The 23,596-nt window shown below is 45.5% G+C and overlaps 1 protein-coding gene across 1 annotated transcript in view; it reads right to left on the bottom strand.

Moving 5' to 3' along the window:
• Positions 1 to 23,596, bottom strand: part of LOC122935391 (titin homolog) — an 848,771-nt gene that overhangs the window by 256,817 nt on the left and 568,358 nt on the right. Inside the window, exons 64-65 of the mRNA XM_044291163.1 lie at positions 15,104 to 15,208; positions 13,769 to 13,873 (exon numbers count right to left, since the gene is read on the bottom strand). Coding sequence (XP_044147098.1) covers positions 13,769 to 13,873; positions 15,104 to 15,208 — 210 coding nt within the window. The remainder of the gene's footprint in view (positions 1 to 13,768; positions 13,874 to 15,103; positions 15,209 to 23,596) is intronic.

Consider the following 23,596-nt stretch of genomic DNA (forward strand, 5'->3'; position numbering starts at 1 on the left):
ACAGTAGTTTTAGAAATTGGGTCTTTCACAGTGAATTTGAAATTGGAGCCAAGCATAATTTTTTATAAACTGAATAGTAACAAAAAGAATAGCTCCTGTTTAAATGTTGTTCATTTGTGGACCAGAAGAGTTGTATGATTTTCTTTTGTCCTATTTCCCCCCTCCCATCAAAGGTTGGGTCTACTGTTAGGGTCCATTCACACGTCCACAGAATGGGTCAGTTCCGCAAATTGCAGAACGGGTGCAGACCCATTCATTCTCTATGGGGCAGGAATGGATACATATAGCACACAGTGTGCTATACGCATCTGCATTTCCGGAGCGAGCCCCCGATCTTCCGGTCTGCGGCTCCAGAAAAAAATAGAACAGGTCCAATTGCGGACCAGAATAGGCAGTTCTATGGGGGTGCCGGCCGGGTGTATTGCGGATCCGCAATGCACTACGGACGTGTGAATGGACCCTTAGGGTTAAATTTCTACTTTTCATTTTGCAGTCGTTTTGTGTATATTATATGCAATTTTTTTTTTATAAATCACAGGAAAGAAATAATGCATTGTAATGAAGCGTTATATGTAGGGATGAGCGAACTCGAACTGTATAGTTCGGGTTCGTACCGAATTTTGGGGTGTCCATGACACGGACCCGAACCCGGACATTTTCGTAAAAGTCCGGGTTCGGGTTCGGTGTTCGTCGCTTTCTTGGCGCTTTTGTGACGCTTTCTTGGCGCTTTTTGAAAGGCTGCAAAGCAGCCAATCAACAAGCGTCATACTACTTGCCCCAAGAGGCCGTCACAGCCATGCCTACTATTGGCATGGCTGTGATTGGCCAGAGCACCATGTGACCCAGCCTCTATTTAAGCTGGAGTCACATAGCGCCGCCCGTCACTCTGCTCTGATTAGCGTAGGGAGAGGTTGCGGCTGCGACAGTAGGGCGAGATTAGGCAGATTAACTCCTCCAAAGGACTTGATTAATCGATCGATCTGCAGCTGTGCATCATTGAGCTGCTGAAATTCAATTGCTCACTGTTTTTAGGCTGCCCAGACCGTTTGTCAGTCACTTTTTTCTGGGGTGATCGGCGGCCATTTTGTGTCTTGTGCGGTGCTGCGACCAAGTGCATCCAAGCTGCGACCAAGTGCATTTAACCCTCAATGGTGTGGTTGTTTTTTGGCTAAAGCCTACATCAGGGTGTAGCTGTCACACCAAGTGCATTTAACCAGCAATAGTCTGTTTATTTTTTGGCCATATACTACATCAGGGGCAAGCTGCGCCTGTCACCAAGTGCATTTAACCCTCAATAGTGTGGTTGTTTTTTGGCTAAAGCCTACATCAGGGTGAAGCTGTCACACCAAGTGCATTTAACCAGCAATAGTCTGTTAATTTTTTGGCCATATACTAAATCAGGGCGGGGGGGTGGTTGACTGGGGGGAGGGTCGAGGGTTGGTCTTAGGAAAGAAATCTACTACAATATGTGGTGGGTTGCCTGTGGGAGAGGGGTGGGGGGGGGGGTTGGGTTGTGGTGCGTCAAAGTAGGTGTGGTTCCCTTTTTTTCAGTTTATTATTTTCCCTTTTTATCTTGTCTTTTCCTTTTTCCCTCTCTCCTAATCTTCCATTTAACCACTGGTGATGACGATGATTAGAATTTTTTCCTGGAATGTACGTGGTTTGGGGGAAAGAGGTAAGAGACAAGCGGTTTTTGACTTGACTCAGGTCCATCTACCAGCAATAATATGTTTGCTCGAGACCCATCTTACTGAGGAGACCACTAGAGTGGTCGACAGGGGATGGGCTGTGCATACGTATCATTCTACCCTCTCCAATTACTCGAGAGGGGTTACGGTGCTGATACATAGACTTATTGACTTCGTTTGCGAGGCATCCTCTGTCGACCAACAGGGAAGATTTATTTTTCTATACTGCAGGTTAGGGGGAGAGTTATGTATTTTGGCCTTTGTCTATATTCCTCCGCCTTTTTCTCTGCTGGTTCTTAATTCTCTTCTAGTATTCATGGATAAATGGCCAGAATGTCCAACATTGATTATTGGGGATTTTAATTGTGTCATCGATCCTTTACGTGATAGGGTCTCTATGACTGCTAAGGGGGACAGTACGGTTCAGGGGTCCCCCCTCGCACGATTCTGCCTGGAGGCTGGATTTGAGGACGCTTGGGAATATCTGGGACAGGGGAAAAGGGTTTTTTCATGTTCTAGTAAAGCAGGTAAATCATTGTCTAGAATTGACCTAGTACTGATAAATAGTAAATATATGAAATTGATAAAACGAATGAAATATGAAACAAGGTCAATATCCGATCACTCCCCGTTAGTACTTGAACTATGTTTCTCTCAGGTTAGATATATATCAAAACCTCCCTTTAGATTAAACCCCTACTGGCTATCAGTCATAAAGACACATGAAATAATTCGAAATGAAATAGGCCGATTCTGGGATATCAACGACGGCTCGGCAAAAATTCAAGTGGTATGGGATACCTTTAAGGCCTACATGAGGGGATTGATGGTTAGTAATATCACGAATCTTAGAAGAGAATATGGGAAAAAACAGAAGAATCTAGAGAAACATGTGATCACAGCGACAGAATCCTTTCATATAAATAAGACGGAGAAAAATAGGGAAAATATGCAAAAAGCTACACAAATATATGCTAATTTTTTACTGGATAAAGCTCAACAGAATCTTTTCTTTAAAGGGCAAAAATATTTTACAGAGTCTGGGCGACCCGGTAGGCTACTCTCCAGAGTAATCTCCAATCAACAACCTAAAAAACATATAGAGAGGGTTCGAGTGAGGGATGGTAGAATAGCTATTGGTCAGGGTCCGGTGGAGAAGGCCTTTCTTGATTATTTTCTTGATATGTATAAGGCTGATTCTAATATTACAGACGATAAGATAGATCTTTACCTAGATAGGATCAACTTTTCAACTATTAGTGAGAACCAAAAGAAAGCATTAGAACTGGAGGTCTCAATTAAGGAACTTGAGGGAGCTATTAAATTATGTTCACCCAATTCTACTCCTGGTTCAGACGGGCTTCCATATGAATTTTATAGCAAATATGGGGACTGTATTTTTCCTAGATTACTGGAGGTCTTTGCTGAATCAGTGGAGGATGGGAGGTTGCCGGATTCAATGATGGAGGCTACAGTGATATTAATTCCAAAAAAAGGCAAGGACCCTCTAGATTTAGAATCTTACAGACCAATTTCACTGCTTAATGCAGATGTAAAACTTTTGGCGAGGGTCCTCGCTACAAGGCTCTCTGGGGTCATCTCCTCCATAGTCCATCCGGATCAGAGCGGTTTTATGAAAAATAAGGGTACACATTATAATCTACACCGGCTCTTTTCTAATATCCAGGCCCCTGGGGGGACCGCCCGCTCCATCCTGTCATTAGATGCCTCTAAGGCCTTTGACAGGGTGGAGTGGCGCTTCCTCTGGAAGGTTCTTGCTAGGATGGGCTTTGGAGAGAGGTTTATACGCACTCTTAGGTTGTTGTATGGATCTCCAAGGGCTAAATTGAGTCTTAATGGAATTTTGAGTAGCAGTATCGAGTTAAATAGAGGCACCCGTCAGGGTTGCCCACTATCTCCCCTACTATTTGATATATATATCGAACCCCTTGCGATGGCCATTAGGCAGGACGATCAGATCAAAGGATTTGGTACGCTGGGAACACAAGATCGTATCTCACTATATGCAGACGATGTTCTGTTTTTTATAGACCATACGGAAACCACTCTCCCTAGGATTATTCAAATGGTTAAATTATTTGGTGAGGTGTCTGGTCTTCTTATAAACTGGACCAAGACTAGTCTGCTTCCAATAGACCCCCTACCACAGAAAGAGATTCCTGTTACACAGTTGGATATTGTTGATACCTTCCAATATTTGGGTTTAACGATATCGCCTCGGGTCGAAAATTTTGTAGAACTTAATTTGATTCCCATCATGGTAAAGATTAGAGCTAAAATAGGAATTTGGCTGAAACTTCCCCTATCTAGAGCTGATCGAGTTTCACTAGTTAAAATGGTGATATTACCACAATTGCTCTATGTGCTCAGGAATACACCTATTTGGATACAAGACAAACATTTTAAACTTATAGAGAGTCTAATTAATGATTTAATATGGGGAAGAAAGCGAGTTCGACTTAAGTTGGAGTATTTGTATAGATCAGTGGAGTGTGGGGGTTTAAATCTCCCCTACTTTAAGGGATACTTTATTGCAGCCCAGCTCTTGAGGTGCTATGAATCAGAGCATAGCGCACTTCTGGGGAAGTTGGTAACTAGTCATGCCCACAATAATATTTTTTCCTTGTTGGAATCTGGCCTATTGAAGAGTTATGAGCAAGGCTATAGAGAGACTATAAAACTACTCCTTAGGGTGTGGGCTACAACTAGGACATGGTTGAAAGTTAAGGGTTCACTTACATTTACGCCTCTTTGGCACAATTTGTATTTAAAAAGGCTGGATGAAATTGCAGCTGACACATTTTGGCAGAAGAATAAAATTTTATATATTTCACAGGTAGCTAAAGATAGAGAAATTAAATCCTATATGGAAATGACACAAAATTTAAAAAATCTTTCATGGTTTAGGTATTTCCAATTGCGTTCTGTGTTATCCAGCTTGGATGATAAGCGGCTGTTGGATATAGATAATGTTTCCTTTCTGAATGATTGGGTAGGAGGTACACATTCTAGAATAAAAATCTCAAATATATATAAGTTATTAATTAAAGCACGGTTTAGTGATATACACTCTCCAGGACAAAAAGCGTGGGAGGCGGACTGTCCGAATGTACAAATAGAAGGGTGGGATAATATTTTTGGGAATCTATCTTCACTATCCCAGAACTTTAACCATGTCCTGATACAATTTTATATTTGCCACAGATTATATATTACTCCACTGTGGATGAACAAATGTGGGTTAAGAGACACGTCCAATTGTCCCAAATGTGACACTGTAGGAGCAGACTTTCTCCATATGATATGGACCTGTCCAGAACTTATAAACTACTGGAACGGTATCAATAACTATATTATGTGTAAATTAAAAATTCTAATCCCTTTTGAACCACAAGTATTTATTCTCAATGATCTCTCCAAATTAAAAATTCATAGTTATCAAAAGATTTTCTTGAGTAGAGTATTCATGTTGGCTAGAGTTTTGATCAGCCGCACCTGGTTTGCCCGATCCACTCCAAATAAAAACACATGGATAAATTTAATCGATAAGGTAAAGAACTACGAAAAAATTTTATATAGACGGAGGGAAAATGAATACCAATGGACCAGGATATGGGGTGGTTGGAGGTCTGGTTAGCTGAGATCAAGTTGTTTTATTTATAAGGGGTCCTACTTTGACGCACCACAAACTGGGAGGGAGGGAGGGGAGGGTTTTTCTAAATATTTTGAAAAGATGAGTGGAATATACGCACATATAATTACTTGGGTTACTAAGAATTGAGAGATTGTAATAAATTTTTTATTGTAAACGTTATGTAGTTTTCCCAATAAAAAATTTAAAAAAAAAAAAAAAAAAAAAAAAAAAATATACTAAATCAGGGGCAAGCTGCGCCCGTCACCAAGTGCGTTTAACCCTCAGTAGTGTGGTTGGTCAAGCTGTCACACCAAGTGCATTTAACCAGCAATAGTCTGTTCATTTTTTGGTCATATACTACATCAGGGGCAAGCTGCGCCTGTCACCAAGTGCATTTAACCCTCAGTAGTGTGGTTGGTCAAGCTGTCACACCAAGTGCATTTAACCAGCAATAGTCTGTTCATTTTTTGGCCATATACTACATCAGGGGCAAGCTGCGCCTGTCACCAAGTGCATTTGACCCTCAATGGTGTGGTTGTTTTTTGGCTAAAGCCTACATCAGGGTGAAGCTGTCACACCAAGTGCATTTAACCAGCAATAGTCTGTTCATTTTTTGGCCATATACTACATCAGGGGCAAGCTGCGCCCGTCACCAAGTGCATTTAACCCTCAGTAGTGTGGTTGGTCAAGCTGTCACACCAAGTGCATTTAACCAGCAATAGTGTGGTTATTTTTTGGCCATATCCCAGTCTAATTCTGTCACTAAATCCATACCGGTCACCCAGCGCCTAAATACTAGGCCTCAAATTTATATCCCGCTAAATCTGTCGTTACTGCTGTACTGTTGTGGCTGGGCAAGTTATTTAGTGTCCGTCAAAGCACATTTTTTGTTCAGGGTTGAAATACAATTCCCAATTTAGCAATTTCATAATTTAGTGGTTTCTGCTATATCAGAGCTATTTGAAATCTATCCCTAAAAGGGTATATAATTTTCAAGGTGCACATAGGGTCATTCAGAATAACTTCACACACACGCTACTGTGCATTTCCAAGTCTAATTCTGTTAGTAAATCCATACCGATCACCCAGCACCTAAATACTAGGCCTCAAATTTATATCCCGCTAAATCTGTCGTTACCGCTGTACTATTGTGGCTGGGCAAGTTATTTAGTGTCCGTTGAAGCATATTTTTTGTTCAGGGTTGAAATACAATTCCCAATTTAGCAATTTCATAATTTAGTGGTTTCTGCTATATCAGAGCTATTTGAAATCTATCCCTAAAAGGGTATATAATATTCAAGGTGCACATAGGGTCATTCAGAATAACTTCACACACACGCTACTGTGCATTTCCAAGTCTAATTCTGTCACTAAATCCATACCGGTCACCCAGCGCCTAAATACTAGGCCTCAAATTTATATCCCGCTAAATCTGTCGTTACCGCTGTACTGTTGTGGATGGGCAAGTTATTTAGTGTCCTTTAAAGCACATTTTTTGTTCAGGGTTGAAATACATTTCCCAATTTAGCAATTTCATAATTTAGTGGTTTCTGCTATATCAGAGCTATTTGAAATCTATCCCTAAAAGGGTATATAATATTCAAGGTGCACATAGGGTCATTCAGAATAACTTCACACACACGCTACTGTGCATTTCCAAGTCTAATTCTGTCACTAAATCCATACCGGTCACCCAGCGCCTAAATACTAGGCCTCAAATTTATATCCCGCTAAATCTGTCGTTACCGCTGTACTGTTGTGGATGGGCAAGTTATTTAGTGTCCGTCAAAGCACATTTTTTGTTCTGGGTTGAAATACAATTCCCAATTTAGCAATTTCATAATTTAGTGGTTTCTGCTATATCAGAGCTGTTTGAAATCTATCCCTAAAAGGGTATATAATATTCAAGGTGCACATAGGGTCATTCAGAATAACTTCACACACACTCTACTGTGCATTTCCAAGTCTAATTCTGTCACTAAATCCATACCGGTCACCCAGCGCCTAAATACTAGGCCTCAAATTTATATCCCGCTAAATCTCTCGTTACCGCTGTCCTGTTGTGGATGGGCAAGTTATTTAGTGTCCGTCAAAGCACATTTTTTGTTCTGGGTTGAAATACAATTCCCAATTTAGCAATTTCATAATTTAGTGGTTTCTGCTATATCAGAGCTATTTGAAATCTATCCCTAAAAGGGTATATAATATTCAAGGTGCACATAGGGTCATTCAGAATAACTTCACACACACGCTACTGTGCATTTCCAAGTCTAATTCTGTTAGTAAATCCATACCGGTCACCCAGCGCCTAAATACTAGGCCTCAAATTTATATCCCGCACAATCTGTCGTTACCGCTGTACTGTTGTGGCTGGGCAAGTTATTTAGTGTAATTAAAGCACATTTTTTGTTCAGGGTTGAAATACAATTCCCAATTTAGCAATTTCATAATTTAGTGGTTTCTGCTATATCAGAGCTATTTGAAATCTATCCCTAAAAGGGTATATAATATTCAAGGTGCACATAGGGTCATTCAGAATAACTTCACACACACGCTACTGTGCATTTCCAAGTCTAATTCTGTCACTAAATCCATACCGGTCTAAATCCATACTAGGCCTCAAATTTATATCCCGCTGAATTTGAATACAATACATTGGGCCAAATAATATTTTTGTTGTTGTGGTGAACCATAACAATGAGGAAAACATCTAGTAAGGGACGCGGACGTGGACATGGTAGTGGTGGTGTTAGTGGACCCTCTGGTGCTGGGAGAGGACGTGGCCGTTCTGCCACATCCACACGTCCTAGTGTACCAACTACCTCAGGTCCCAGTAGCCGCCAGAATTTACAGCGATATATGGTGGGGCCCAATGCCATTCTAAGGATGGTAAGACCTGAGCAGGTACAGGCATTAGTCAATTGGGTGGCCGACAGTGGATCCAGCACGTTCACATTATCTCCCACCCAGTCTTCTGCAGAAAGCGCACAGATGGCGCCTGAAAACCAACCCAATCAGTCTGTCACATCACCCCCATGCATATCAGGGAAACTGTCTGAGCCTCAAGTTATGCAGCAGTCTCTTATGCTGTTTGAAGACTCTGCTGGCAGGGTTTCCCAAGGGAATACACCTAGCCCTTCCCCAGCGGTGGAATACATAGACTGCACTGACGCACAACCACTTATGTTTCCTGATGATGAGGACATGGGAATACCACCTCAGCATGTCTCTGATGATGACGAAACACAGGTGCCAACTGCTGCGTCTTTCTGCAGTGTGCAGACTGAACAGGAGGTCAGGGATCAAGACTGGGTGGAAGACGATGCAGGGGACGATGAGGTCCTAGACCCCACATGGAATGAAGGTCGTGCCACTGACTTTCACAGTTCGGAGGAAGAGGCAGTGGTGAGATCGAGCCAACAGCGTAGCAAAAGAGAGAGCAGTAGGCAAAAGCAGAACACCCACCGCCAAGAGACTCCGCCTGCTACTGACCGCCGCCATCTGGGACCGAGCACCCCAAAGGCAGCTTCAAGGATTTCCCTGGCATGGCACTTCTTCAAACAATGTGCTGACGACAAGACCCGAGTGGTTTGCACGCTGTGCCATCAGAGCCTGAAGCTAGGCATTAACGTTCTGAACCTGAGCACAACCTGCATGACCAGGCACCTGCATGCAAAGCATGAACTGCAGTGGAGTAAACACCTCAAAACCAAGGAAGTCACTCAGGCTCCCCCTGCTACCTCTTCTGCTGCTGCCGCCTCGGCCTCTTCTGCTGCTGCCGCCTCGGCCTCTTCCTCCGCCTCTGGAGGAACGTTGGCACCTGCCGCCCAGCAAACAGGGGATGTACCACCAACACCACCACCACCTCCGTCACCAAGCGTCTCAACCATGTCACACGGCAGTGTTCAGCTCTCCATCTCACAAACATTTGAGAGAAAGCGTAAATTCCCACCTAGCCACCCTCGATCCCTGGCCCTGAATGCCAGCATTTCTAAACTACTGGCCTATGAAATGCTGTCATTTAGGCTGGTGGACACAGACAGCTTCAAACAGGTCATGTCGCTTGCTGTCCCACAGTATGTTGTTCCCAGCCGCCACTACTTCTCCAAGAGAGCCGTGCCTTCCCTGCACAACCAAGTATCCGATAAAATCAAGTGTGCACTGCGCAACGCCATCTGTAGCAAGGTCCACCTAACCACAGATACGTGGACCAGTAAGCACGGCCAGGGACGCTATATCTCCCTAACTGCACACTGGGTAAATGTAGTGGCAGCTGGGCACCAGGCGGAGAGCTGTTTGGCGCACGTCCTTCCGCCGCCAAGGATGGCAGGGCAACATTCTTTGCCTCCTGTTGCCACCTCCTCCTTCTGGGCTTCCTCCTCCTCTTCTTCTACCTGCTCATCCAGTCAGCCACACACCTTCACCACCAACTTCAGCACAGCCTGGGGTAAACGTCAGCAGGCCATTCTGAAACTCATATGTTTGGGGGACAGGCCCCACACCGCACAGGAGTTGTGGCGGGGTATAGAACAACAGACCGACGAGTGGTTGCTGCCGGTGAGCCTCAAGCCCGGCCTGGTGGTGTGTGATAATGGGCGAAATCTCGTTGCAGCTCTGGGACTAGCCAATTTGACGCACATCCCTTGCTTGGCGCATGTGCTGAATTTGGTGGTGCAGAAGTTCATTCACAACTACCCCGACATGTCAGAGCTGCTGCATAAAGTGCGGGCCGTCTGTTCGCGCTTCCGGCGTTCACATCCTGCAGCTGCTCGCCTGTCTGCGCTACAGCGTAACTTCGACCTTCCCGCTCACCGCCTCATATGCGACGTGCCCACCAGGTGGAACTCCACCTTGCACATGCTGGACAGACTGTGCGAGCAGCAGCAGGCCATAGTGAAGTTTCAGCTGCAGCACGCACGGGTCAGTCGCACTACAGAACAGCACCACTTCACCACCAATGACTGGGCCTCCATGCGAGACCTGTGTGCCCTGTTGCGCTGTTTTAAGTACTCCACCAACATGGCCAGTGGCGATGACGCCGTTATCAGCGTTACAATACCACTTCTATGTCTCCTTCAGAAAACACTTAGGGCGATGATGGAAGAGGAGGTGGCCCAGGAGAGGAGGAGGAGGAGGAGGAGGAGGAAGAGGGGTCATTTTTAGCACTTTCAGGCCAGTTTCTTCGAAGTGACTCAGAGGGAGGTTTTTGGCAACAGCAGAGGACAGGTACAAATGTGGCCAGCCAGGGCCCACTACTGGAGGACGAGGAGGACGAGGATGAGGAGGAGGTGGAGGAGGATGAGGATGAAGCATGGTCACAGCGGGGTGGCACCCAACGCAGCTCGGGTCCATCACTGGTGCGTGGCTGGGGGGAAAGGCAGGACGATGACGATACGCCTCCCACAGAGGACAGCTTGTCCTTACCCCTGGGCAGCCTGGCACACATGAGCGACTACATGCTGCAGTGCCTGCGCAACGACAGCAGAGTTGCCCACATTTTAACCTGTGCGCACTACTGGGTTGCCACCCTGCTGGATTCACGCTACAAAGACAATGTGCCCACCTTACTTCCTGAACTGGAGCGTGATAGGAAGATGCGCGAGTACAAGTGCACGTTGGTAGACGCGCTACTGAGAGCATTCCCAAATGTCACAGGGGAACAAGTGGAAGCCCAAGGCCAAGGCAGACGAGGAGCAAGAGGTCGCCAAGGCAGCTGTGTCACGGCCAGCTCCTCTGAGGGCAGGGTTAGCATGGCAGAGATGTGGAAAACTTTTGTCAACACGCCACAGCTAACTGCACCACCACCTGATACGCAACGTGTTAGCAGGAGGCAACATTTCACTAACATGGTGGAACAGTACATGTGCACAACCGTCCACGTACTGACTGATGGTTCGGCCCCATTCAACTTCTGGGTCTCTAAATTGTCCACGTGGCCAGAGCTAGCCTTTTATGCCTTGGAGGTGCTGGCCTGCCCGGCGGCCAGCGTTTTGTCTGAACGTGTATTCAGCACGGCAGGGGGCGTCATTACAGACAAACGCAGCCGCCTGTCTACAGCCAATGTGGACAAGCTGACGTTCATAAAAATGAACCAGGCATGGATCCCACAGGACCTGTCCGTCCCTTGTCCAGATTAGACATTAACTACCTCCCCTTAACCATATATTATTGTACTCCAGGGCACTTCCTCATTCAATCCTATTTTTATTTTCATTTTACCATTATATTGCGAGGCTACCCAAAGTTGAATGAACCTCTCCTCTGTCTGGGTGCCAGGGCCTAAATATATGCCAATGGACTGTTCCAATGTTGGGTGAAGTGAAGCCTGATTCTCTGCTATTACATGCAGACTAATTCTCTGCTGACATGAAGCCAGATCCTCTGTTACGGGACCTCTCTCCTCTGCCTGGGTGCTGGGCCTAAATATCTGACAATGGACTGTTGCAGTGGTGGCTGACGTGAAGCCTGATTTTCTGCTATGACATTCAGACTGATTCTCTGCTGACATGAAGCCAGATCCTCTGTTACGGGACCTCTCTCCTCTGCCTGGGTGCTGGGCCTAAATATATTCCAATAGACTGTTGCGGTGGTGGCTGACGTGAAGCCTCATTCTCTGCTATGACATGCAGACTAATTCTCTGCTGACATGAAGCCAGATTGTCTGTTACGGGACCTCTCTCCTCTGCCTGGGTGCTGGGCCTAAATTTATGAAAATGGACTCTTACAGTGGTGGGTGACGTGAAGCCTGATTCTCTGCTATGACTTGAAGACTGATTCTCTGCTATGACATGAAGACTGATTCTCTGCTGACATGAAGCCAGATTGTCTGTTACGGGACCTCTCTCCTCTGCCTGGGTGCTGGGCCTAAATTTATGACAATGGACTGTTGCAGTGGTGGCTGACGTGAAGCCTGATTCTCTGCTATGACATGCAGACTGATTCTCTGCTGACATGAAGCCAGATCCTCTGTTACGGGACCTCTCTCCTCTGCCTGGGTGCTGGGCCTAAATTTATGAAAATGGACTGTTGCACTGGTGGGTGACGTGAAGCCTAATTCTCTGCTATGATATGAAGACTGATTCTCTGCTGACATGAAGCCAGATCCTCTGTTACAGGACCTCTCTCCTCTGCCTGGGTGCTGGGCCTAAATATCTGACAATGGACTGTTGCATTGGTGGCTGACGTGAAGCCTGATTCTCTGCTATGACATGCAGACTAATTCTCTGCTGACATGAAGCCAGATTGTCTGTTACAGGACCTCTCTCCTCTGCCTGGGTGCTGGGCCTAAATTTATGAAAATGGACTCTTACAGTGGTGGGTGACGTGAAGCCTGATTCTCTGCTATGACATGAAGACTGATTCTCTGCTGACATGAAGCCAGATTGTCTGTTACGGGACCTCTCTCCTCTGCCTGGGTGCTGGGCCTAAATTTTTGAAAATGGACTGTTGCAGTAGTGGGTGATGTGAAGCCTGATTCTCTGCTATGACATGAAGACTGATTCTCTGCTGACATGAAGCCAGATTGTCTGTTACGGGACCTCTCTCCTCTGCCTGGGTGCTGGGCCTAAATTTATGAAAATGGACTCTTACAGTGGTGGGTGACGTGATGCCTGATTCTCTGCTATGACATGAAGACTGATTCTCTGCTATGACATGAAGACTGATTCTCTGCTGACATGAAGCCAGATCCTCTGTTACGGGACCTCTCTCCTCTGCCTGGGTGCTGGGCCTAAATATCTGACAATGGACTGTTGCATTGGTGGCTGACGTGAAGCCTGATTCTCTGCTATGACATGCAGACTAATTCTCTGCTGACATGAAGCCAGATTGTCTGTTACGGGACCTCTCTCCTCTGCCTGGGTGCTGGGCCTAAATTTATGAAAATGGACTGTTGCAGTGATGGGTGACGTGAAGCCTGATTCTTTGCTATGACATGAAGACTGATTCTCTGCTGACATGAAGCCAGATTGTCTGTTACGGGACCTCTCTCCTCTGCCTGGGTGCCAGGGCCTAAATATCTGAGAATGGACTGTTCCAGTGGTGGGTGACGGGAAGCCAGATTCTCTGCTATGGGACCTTTCTCCAATTGATTTTGGTTAATTTTTATTTATTTAATTTTAATTTTAATTCATTTCCCTATCCACATTTGTTTGCAGGGGATTTATTTACATGTTGCTGCCTTTTGCAGCCTTCTAGCCCTTTCCTGGGCTGTTTTACAGCCGTTTTAGTGCCGAAAAGTTCGGGTCTCCATTGACTTCAATGGGGTTCGGGTTCGGGACGAAGTTCGGATCGGGTTCGGATCCCGAACCCGAACATTTTCGGGAAGTTCGGCCGAACTTCTCGAACCCGAACATCCAGGTGTTCGCTCAACTCTAGTTATATGCTAATATTTCAAGTCATGACAAATGGTGAGGCACATAGTTACCTTTCTTGTGTTCTACTGGCTTTTCCTGTTCCTTCTTTAATTCTTCTGGCTGCTCCTGTTTCTTCTTGGGTTCTTTTGTTTTTTCATGAACTTTCACTGAGGTCTCTGCAATGAATATGATTTTTGAATTTGAAGCTAAGTCCAGCTTAATAATAATAATCATGCTAGTAACCGTAAGGATAGGTCCTCTTCCATTATCTCTTTAAGTACGGACCAGATTATTTGCATGATTTAATTTTTTGTTCTCTTTCTCCCCTTTTCCTTGGGTGGATTCTTTAGGGTTACTTTTCTATTTTTCTTTTTTTTTCTATACTTGTTTTGTATATATTATGTATAAATTATTAATTAATCCAGTCAGCAAAGAATTTCTATTAATTGTTATATGCCTTGCTAATCTGGATAGATTGGAGGCTTGGGCAGAGATGTAGCAGATTAGGTTTAACACTGACAAATTTTAGGTTATGCACGTAGGAAGGAATAATGCAAGTCACCAGTACATACTAAGGCCTCTTGCACACCATTTTTTTTTTCTGTTTACGTTCCGTTTTTTGCATTCCGTATATGGAACAATTCATTTCAATGTGTCCGCAAAAAAAACGGAAGCTACTTCTTATGCCTTTCCGTTTTCATATTTCCTTTCCGTTCAAAAATAGAACATGTCCTATTTGGCCACACATGGAGTATTGTGTACAGTTCTGGGCTCCTATGAACAAGACAGACATAGCAAAGGTGGAGAGAGTTCAGAGGAGGGCAACTAAAGTAATATGTGGAATGAGTGGACTGCAGTACCCTGAAATATAACAAAATTAGTGTTTTTCACTTTAGAAAAAAGATGACTGAGGGGAGATTGAATAAATATGTATAAATATATCAGGGGTCAGTACAGAGATCTCTCCCATCATCTATTTATTTCCAGGACTGTGACGAGGGGAAACCCTCTGCGTCTGGAGGAAAGAAGGTTTCTACACAAACATAGAAGAGGATTCTTTATGGTAAGAGCAGTGAGACTATGGAACTCTCTGCCTGGGGAAGTTGTAGTAGTGAGTTCACTAAAAGAGTTCAAGAGGGAGCCTGGATGTATTTCTGGAGTGTAACAATATTACAGGCTATAGCTACTAGAGATGGGTTGTTGATCCAGGAATTTTTTTCCCCTAAAGTGAGAAAAATTGGCTTTTACCTCACATATTTTTTTTTTTTGCCTTCCTTTGGATCAACTTGCAGGATAACAGGCTGAACTGGATGGGAAGATGTCTTTTTCAGCCTTATAAACAATGTTATTATATTAGTATGTTACTAATATTTTAGACCATGGCTAATAGCTAAATACATGGTTACCTTTCTTTGGTTCTGCTGGCTCATCCTGTTTCTTCTTTAGTTCTTCTGGCTGCTCTTGTTTCTTCTTGGGTTCTGTTGGCTTTTTATCTTCTTTCACTGGGGTCTCTGCAAAGATAATGTTTATTTTATTTTATTTTATTCAAAGGTACTGTAAGCACAATTATAATAGTAGTAGAAAAAATAATAGGTCCTGTTCTAAAACAGTCCTGATCAAAAGTTTAAGACTACTTGAAAAATGGCAAAAAAAATCATATTTAGCATGGCTGGATCTTAACAAGGTTCCAAGTAGAGCTTCAACATGCAACAAGAAGAAATGAGAGTGAGACAAAACATTTTTCGAGCATTCAATTTAATGAAAACAACGAATAAACTGAAACAGGCTGTTTTTCAGCTGATCAAAAGTTTAGGACTAGAGTTGAGCGAACACCTGGATGTAAGGGTTCGAGAAGTTCGGCCCAACTTCCCGGAAATGTTCGGGTTCGGGATCCGAACCCGACCCGAACTTCGTCCCTAACATGAACCCCATTGAAGTCAATGGAGACCCGATCTTTTCGGCACTAAAAAGACTGTAAAACAGCCCAGGAAAGGGCTAGAGGGCTGCAAAAGGTAGCAAAATGTAGTGAAATCCCCTGCAAACAAATGAGGATAGGGAAATGAATAAAAATAAAAATAAAATAAATAAAAATTAACCAATATCAATTGGAGAGAGGTTCCATAGCAGAGATTCAGGCTTCATGTCATAGCAGAGAATCAGGCTTCACGTCACCCAACACTGGAACAGTCCATTGTCATATATTTAGGCCCTGGCACCCAGGCAGAGGAGAGAGGTCCCATAACAGAGATTCAGGCTTCATGTCAGCAGAGAATCAGTCTTCATGTAATAGCAGAGAATCAGGCTTCACGTCACCCAACACCTGAACAGTCCATTGTCATATATTTAGGCCCCGGCACCCAGGCAGAGGAGAGAGGTCCCATAACAGAGATTCAGGCTTCATGTCAGCAGAGAATCAGTCTTCATGTTATAGCAGAGAATCAGGCTTCACGTCACCCAACACTGGAACAGTCCATTGTCATATATTTAGGCTCCGGCACCCAGGCAGAGGAGAGAGGTCCCATAACAGAGATTCAGGCTTCATGTCAGCAGAGAATCAGTCTTCATGTCATAGCAGAGAATCAGGCTTCACGTCACCCAACACTGGAACAGTCCATTGTCATATATTTAGACCCCGGCACCCAGGCAGAGGAGAGAGGTCCCATAACAGAGATTCAGGCTTCATGTCAGCAGAGAATCAGTCTTCATGTCATAGCAGAGAATCAGGTTTTACGTCACCCACCACTGGAACAGTCCATTGTCATATATTTAAGCCCCGGCACCCAGGAAGAGGAGAGAGGTCCCATAACAGAGATTCAGGCTTCATGTCAGCAGAGAATCAGTCTTCATGTCATAGCAGAGAATCAGGCTTCACATCACCCAACACTGGAACAGTCCATTGTCATATATTTAGGCCCCGGCACCCAGACAGAGGAGAGGTTTATTCAACTTTGGGTTGCCCCGCAATATAATGGTAAAATGAAAATAAAAATAGGATTTAATGAGGAAGTGCCCTGGAGTACAATAATATATGGTTAAGGGGAGGTAGTTAATGTCTAATCTGCACAAGGGATGGACAGGTCCTGTGGGATCCATGCCTGGTTTATTTTTATGAACGTCAGCTTGTCCACATTGGCTGTAGACAGGCGGCTGCGTTTGTCTGTAATGACGCCCCCTGCCGTGCTGAATACACGTTCAGACAAAACGCTGGCCGCCGGGCAGGCCAGCACCTCCAAGGCATAAAAGGCTAGCTCTGGCCACGTGGACAATTTAGAGACCCAGAAGTTGAATGGGGCCGAACCATCAGTCAGTACGTGGAGGGGTGTGCACAAGTACTGTTCCACCATGTTAGTGAAATGTTGCCTCCTGCTAACACGTTCCGTATCAGGTGGTGGTGCAGTTAGCTGTGGCGTGTTGACAAAACTTTTCCACATCTCTGCCATGCTAACCCTACCCTCAGAGGAGCTGGCCGTGACACAGCTGCGTTGGCGACCTCTTTCTCCTCCTCTGCCTTGGCCTTGGGCTTCCACTTGTTCCCCTGTGACATTTGGGAATGCGCTCAGTAGCGCGTCTACCAACGTGCGCTTGTACTCGCGCATCTTCCTATCACGCTCCAGTGCAGGAAGTAAGGTGGGCACATTGTCTTTGTACCGTTGTTCCAGCAGGGTGGCAACCCAGTAGTCCGCACACGTTAAAATGTGGGCAATTCTGCTGTCGTTGCGCAGGCACTGCAGCATGTAGTCGCTCATGTGTGCCAGGCTGCCCAGAGGTAAGGACAAGCTGTCCTCTGTGGGAGGCGTATTGTCATCGTCCTGCGTTTCCCCCAGCCACGCACCAGTGATGGGCCCGAGCTGCGTTGGGTGCCATCCCGCTGTGACCATGCTTCATCCTCATCCTCCTCCACCTCCTCCTCATCCTCGTCCTCCTCGTCCTCCAGTAGTGGGCCCTGGCTGACCACATTTGTACCTGGCCTCTGCTGTTGCTAAAAACCTCCCTCTGAGTCACTTCGTAGAGACTGGCCTGAAAGTGCTAAAAATGACCCCTCTTCCTCCTCCTCCTCCTCCTCCTGGACCACCTCCTCTTCCATCATCGCCATAAGTGTTTTCTCAAGGAGACATAGAAGTGGTATTGTAACGCTGATAACGGCGTCATCGCCACTGGCCATGTTGGTGGAGTACTCGAAACAGCGCAACAGGGCACACAGGTCTCGCATGGAGGCCCAGTCATTGGTGGTGAAGTGGTGCTGTTCCGCAGTGCGACTGACCCGTGTTTGCTGCAGCTGAAACTCCACTATGGCCTGCTGCTGCTCGCACAGTCTGTCCAGCATGTGCAAGGTGGAGTTCCACCTGGTGGGCACGTCGCACATTAGACGGTGAGCGGGAAGGCTGAAGTTACGCTGTAGCGCAGACAGGCGAGCAGTGGCAGGATGTGAACGCCGGAAGCGCGAACAGACGGCCCGCACTTTATGCAGCAGCTCTGACATGTCGGGGTAGTTGTGAATTAACTTCTGCACCACTAAATTCAGCACATGCGACAGGCAAGGGATGTGCCTTAAACCGGCTAGTCCCAGAGCTGCAACGAGATTTCGCCCATTATCGCACACCACCAGGCCGGGCTTGAGGCTCACCGGCAGCAACCACTCATCGGTCTGTTGTTCTATACCCCGCCACAACTCCTGTGCGGTGTGGGGCCTGTCCCCCAAACATATGAGTTTCAGAATGGCCTGCTGACGTTTACCCCGGGCTGTGATGAAGTTGGTGGTGAAGGTGTGTGGCTGACTGGATGAGCAGGTGGAAGAAGAGGAGGAGGAAGCCGAGTAGGAGGAGGAGGCAACAGGAGGCAAAGAATGTTGCCCTGCGATCCTTGGCGGCGGAAGGACGTGCGCCAAACAGCTCTCCGCCTGGTGCCCAGCCACCACTACATTTAACCAGTGTGCAGTTAGGGAGATATAGCGTCCCTGGCCGTGCTTACTGGTCCACGTATCTGTGGTTAGGTGGACCTTGCCACAGATGGCGTTGCGCAGTGCACACTTGATTTTATCGGATACTTGGTTGTGCAGGGAAGGCACGGCTCTCTTGGAGAAGTAGTGGCGGCTGGGAACAACATACTGTGGGACAGCAAGCAACATCAGCTGTTTGAAGCTGTCTGTGTCCACCAGCCTAAATGACAGCATTTCATAGGCCAGTAGTTTAGAAATGCTGGCATTCAGGGCCAGGGATCGAGGGTGGCTAGGTGGGAATTTACATCCAGGTGGTGGTGTTGGTGGTACATCCCCTGTTTGCTGGGCGGCAGGTGCCAACGTTCCTCCAGAGGCGGAGGAAGAGGCCGAGGCGGCAGCAGCAGAAGAGGTAGCAGGGGGAGCCTGATTGACTTCCTTGTTTTTAAGGTGTTTACTCCACTGCAGTTCATGCTTTGCATGCAGGTGCCTGGTCATGCAGGTTGTGCTCAGGTTCAGAACGCTAATGCATCGCTTCAGGCTCTAATGGCACAGCGTGCAAACCACTCGGGTCTTGTCGTCAGCACATTGTTTGAAGAAGTGCCATGCCAGGGAACTCCTTGAAGCTGCCTTTGGGGTGCTCGGTCCCAGATGGCGGCGGTCAGTAGCAGGCGGAGTCTCTTGGCGCCGGGTGTTCTGCTTTTGCCCACTACTCCCTCTTTTGCTACGCTGTTGGCTCGGTCTCACCACTGCCTCTTCCTCCGAACTGTGAAAGTCAGTGGCACAACCTTTATTCCATGTGGGGTCTAGGACCTCATCGTCCCCTGCATCGTCTTCCACCCAGTCTTGATCCCTGACCTCCTGTTCAGTCTGCACACTGCAGAAAGACGCAGCAGTTGACACCTGTGTTTCGTCATCATCAGAGACGTGCTGAGGTAGTATTCCCATGTCCTCATCATTAGGAAACATAAGTGATTGTGCGTCAGTGCATTCTATGTCTTCCACCACTGGGGAAGGGCTAGGTGGATGCCCTTGGGAAACCCTGCCAGCAGAGTCTTCAAACAGCATAAGAGACTGCTACATAACTTGAGGCTCAGACAGTTTCCCTGGTATGCATGGGGGTGATTTGACAGACTGATGGGCTTGGTTTTCAGGCGCCATCTGTGCGCTTTCTGCAGAAGACTGGGTGGGAGATAATGTGAACATGCTGGATCCACTGTCGGCCACCCAATTGACTAATGCCTATACCTGCTCAGGCCTTACCATCCTTAGAACGGCATTGGGCCCCACCAAATATCGCTGTAAATTCTGGCGGCTACTGGGACCGGAGGTAGTTGGTACACTAGGACGTGTGGCTGTGGCAGAACGGCCACGTCCTCTCCCAGCACCAGAGGGTCCACTAACACCACCACGACCATGTCCGCGTCCCTTACTAGATGTTTTCCTCAATGTTACCGTTCACCACAATAACAAAAATATTATTTGGCCCAATGTATTGAATTCAAATTCAGGCCTTTTTTTACAGACACCTAACACTATCTGGCTATCTATTTAGGTACCGTATTACACTAATACAGGCACAGCAGTAACGACAGATTTAGCTGAATATAAATTGTAGGCCTAGTATTTAGGCGCTGGGTGACAGGTATATACGTTTACGGACAGAATTAGACTTGGAAATGCACGGTAGCGTGTAAAGTTATTGTGGATGACCCTATCAGCACCTTGAATCTAATATACCCTTTTATGGATAGATTTAAAGTAGGCCTGATACAGCAGAAACCACTAATTTAGGGAATTGCTAAGTTGGGAATTGTATTTCAGCCCAGAACAAAAACTGTGCTTTGACGGACACAAAATAACTTGACCAGCTACAGCAATAACCACAGATTTAGCTGAATATAAATTTGAGGACTATTATTTAGGCGTTGGGTGACAGGTATACGTTTACGGACAGAATTAGACTTGGAATTGCACGGTAGCGTGTAAAGTTATTGTGGATGACCCTATCAGCACCTTGAATCTAATATACCCTTTTATGGATAGATTTAAAGTAGGCCTGATACAGCAGAAACCACTAATTTAGGGAATTGCTAAGTTGGGAATTGTATTTCAACCCAGAACAAAAACTGTGCTTTGGCAGACACTAAATGAATTGACCAGCCTCAGCAATAAACACAGATTTAGCTGAATATAAATTTGAGGCCTATTATTTAGGCGCTGGGTGACAGGTATAAGTTTACGGACAGAATTAGACTTGGAAATGCAAGGTAGCTTGTGTGTGAAGTTATTGAGAATGACGCTCCTGCACCTTCAATCTAATATACCCTTTTATGGATAGATTTAAAGTAGGCCTGATACAGCAGAAACAAGTGATTTAGGGAATTGCTAAGTTGGGAATTGTATTTCAACCCAGAACACAAATATATCCTTTGTTAGACAGCAGACAGTATTACAATTGGCTGGCCACAGCTGAAACACCAGATTTAGGGTACTGCTATTTTGGCAATTGTATTTCACCCCTCAATAAAATAGCAAGCACAGCCAAGCCCCTATGTCGGATATAGCAAAAAAATAACCACACTATTGATGGTTAAATGGACCTGGTGGCAGCTTGCCCCTGATGTAGGATATAGCAAAATAATAACCACACTATTGATGGTTAAATGGACTTGGTGGCAGCTTGCCCCTGATGTAGGATATAGCAAAAAAATAACCACACTATTGAAGGTTAAATGGACTTGGTGGCAGCTTGCCCCTGATGTAGGATATAGCAAAAGAATAACCACACTATTGATGGTTAAATGGACTTGGTGGCAGCTTGCCCCTCATGTAGGATATAGCAAAAAAATAACCACACTATTGATGGTTAAATGGACTTGGTGGCAGCTTCTGCTGGCGCACCACAAGACACAAAATGGCCGCCGATCACCCCAGAAAAAAGTGACTGAAAAACGCTCTGGGCAGCCTAAAAACAGTGAGAAATTGAATAGCAGCAGTTCAATGATCCACAGCTGTAGATCGATCACTGACTTAAGTGTTTTTGAGGAGTTAATCGCTGCCTAATCTCGCCCTAACAGTCGCAGCTGCAACCTCTCCCTACACTGATCAGAGCAGAGTGACGTGCGGCGCTACGTGACTCCAGCTTAAATAGAGGCTGGGTCACATGCTGCACTGGCCAATCACAGCCATGCCAATAGTAGGCATGGCTGTGACGGCCTCTTGGGGCAAGTAGTATGACGCTTGTTGATTGGCTGCTTTGCAGCCTTTCAAAAAGCGCCAAGAAAGCGACGAACACCGAATCCGAACCCGGACTTTTACGAAAATGTTCGGGTTCGGGTCCATGTCACGGACACCCTAAAATTATACATTTCGGGTTCGCTCATCCCTATTTAGGATCACATGCCTTTAAAAGGCCAAATCTGTGCAAAGATGTGGATTCATTGTCATTTTCTGTCAGGTAGTCACACGTTGTGATGGCAAAGGCAAAAAAACTCTCCCTTTTTGAAGATGGTCGGGTTGTTAAACTGCATAAGCAGGGTCTCTCACAGCGCGCCATCGCTGCTGAGGTGGGACGCAGTAAGACAGTCATCATATGGAATTTCTTAAATTCTTAAATAATCCTGAGGGTTATGGAACAAAAAAGTCAAGTGGAAGACCCCAAAAAACTTCATCAGCACTGAGTCGGAGGATCCAATTGGCTGTCCGTCAAGACACTGAACAATCCTCAACCCAAATTAAGGCCCTTATTGGTGCTGGCTGCAGCCCCATAACCATCAGATGGCATCTGAGACTGAAAGGCTTCAAAAACAAAAAAATCTTCAAAGACCTCGCCTCCTTGAACGCCACAGAACTGCTCGTTTGGACTTTGCAAGAGAGCACCAAACATGGGACATTCAAAGGTGGAAGAAAGTTTTATTCTCCGATGAGAAAAAATGTAACCTTGTTGGTCCTGATGGTTTCCAACGTTACTGGCATGACAAGCAGATCCCACCTGAGATGTTTTCTACGCGCCACAGTGGAGGTGGCGCCATAATGGTCTGGGGTGCTTTTTCCTTCAGTGGAACAATGGAGCTTCAGGAAGTGCAGGGGCGTCAAACGTCTGCTGGCTATGTCCAGATATTGCAGAGAGCATTCCTCATGACTGAGGGCCCTTGTCTGTGTGGTAACGACTGGGTTTTTTCAACAGGACAAGGCTACAGTACACAATGCCTGCAGGACAAGGGACTTCTTCCAGGAGAATAACATCACTTTTTTGGCCTATCCTGCGTGTTCCCCTGATCTAAATCCAATTGAGAACCTTCGGGGATGGATGGCAAGGGAAGTTTACAAAAATGGCAGTTCCAGACAGTAGATGGCCTTCGTGCGGACGTCTTCACCACTTGGAGAAATGCTCCCACTCACCTCATGAAAACGCTTGCATGAAGCATGCAAAGCAAATTTTTGCAGTAATAAACAATAACGGCAGAGCTACTCATTACTGAGTCCATGTTTGGAAGTTGGATTTCTGTTTTTGGGGGGTTTAGTAAACTTGGTGTGGTCCTAAACTTTTGATCAGCTGAAAAACAGCCTGTTTCAGTTTATTTGTTGTTTTCATTAAATTGAGTGCTCATAAATGTTTTATCTCACTCCCATTTCTTCTTTTTGCATGTTGGAGCTTTACTTGGAACCTTGCTAAGATCCATCCATGCTAAATATGATTTTTTGCCATTTTTCAAGTGGTCTTAAACTTTTGATCAGGACTGTATCTGTTCACCTATTGAACTGATTATTTGTAAGATTTTTTTTTTTTTTTTTCCTCGATCCTCTTTCCTGGGTGACTAAGCTTTTTAGGTCTACTTTTCTACTTTTCATTTATAATATACCTGTTTTGTGCATATTTTATGAAAATTAGTAACTTAATTATAACTACAAGAGAGAAAAAGATATCAGCTTGAAAGCATTTTTTACAAGTTGTTAATATTTT

The sequence above is a fragment of the Bufo gargarizans genome, chromosome 4 (assembly GCF_014858855.1).
Source record: "Bufo gargarizans isolate SCDJY-AF-19 chromosome 4, ASM1485885v1, whole genome shotgun sequence".
NCBI lineage: Eukaryota > Metazoa > Chordata > Amphibia > Anura > Bufonidae > Bufo > Bufo gargarizans.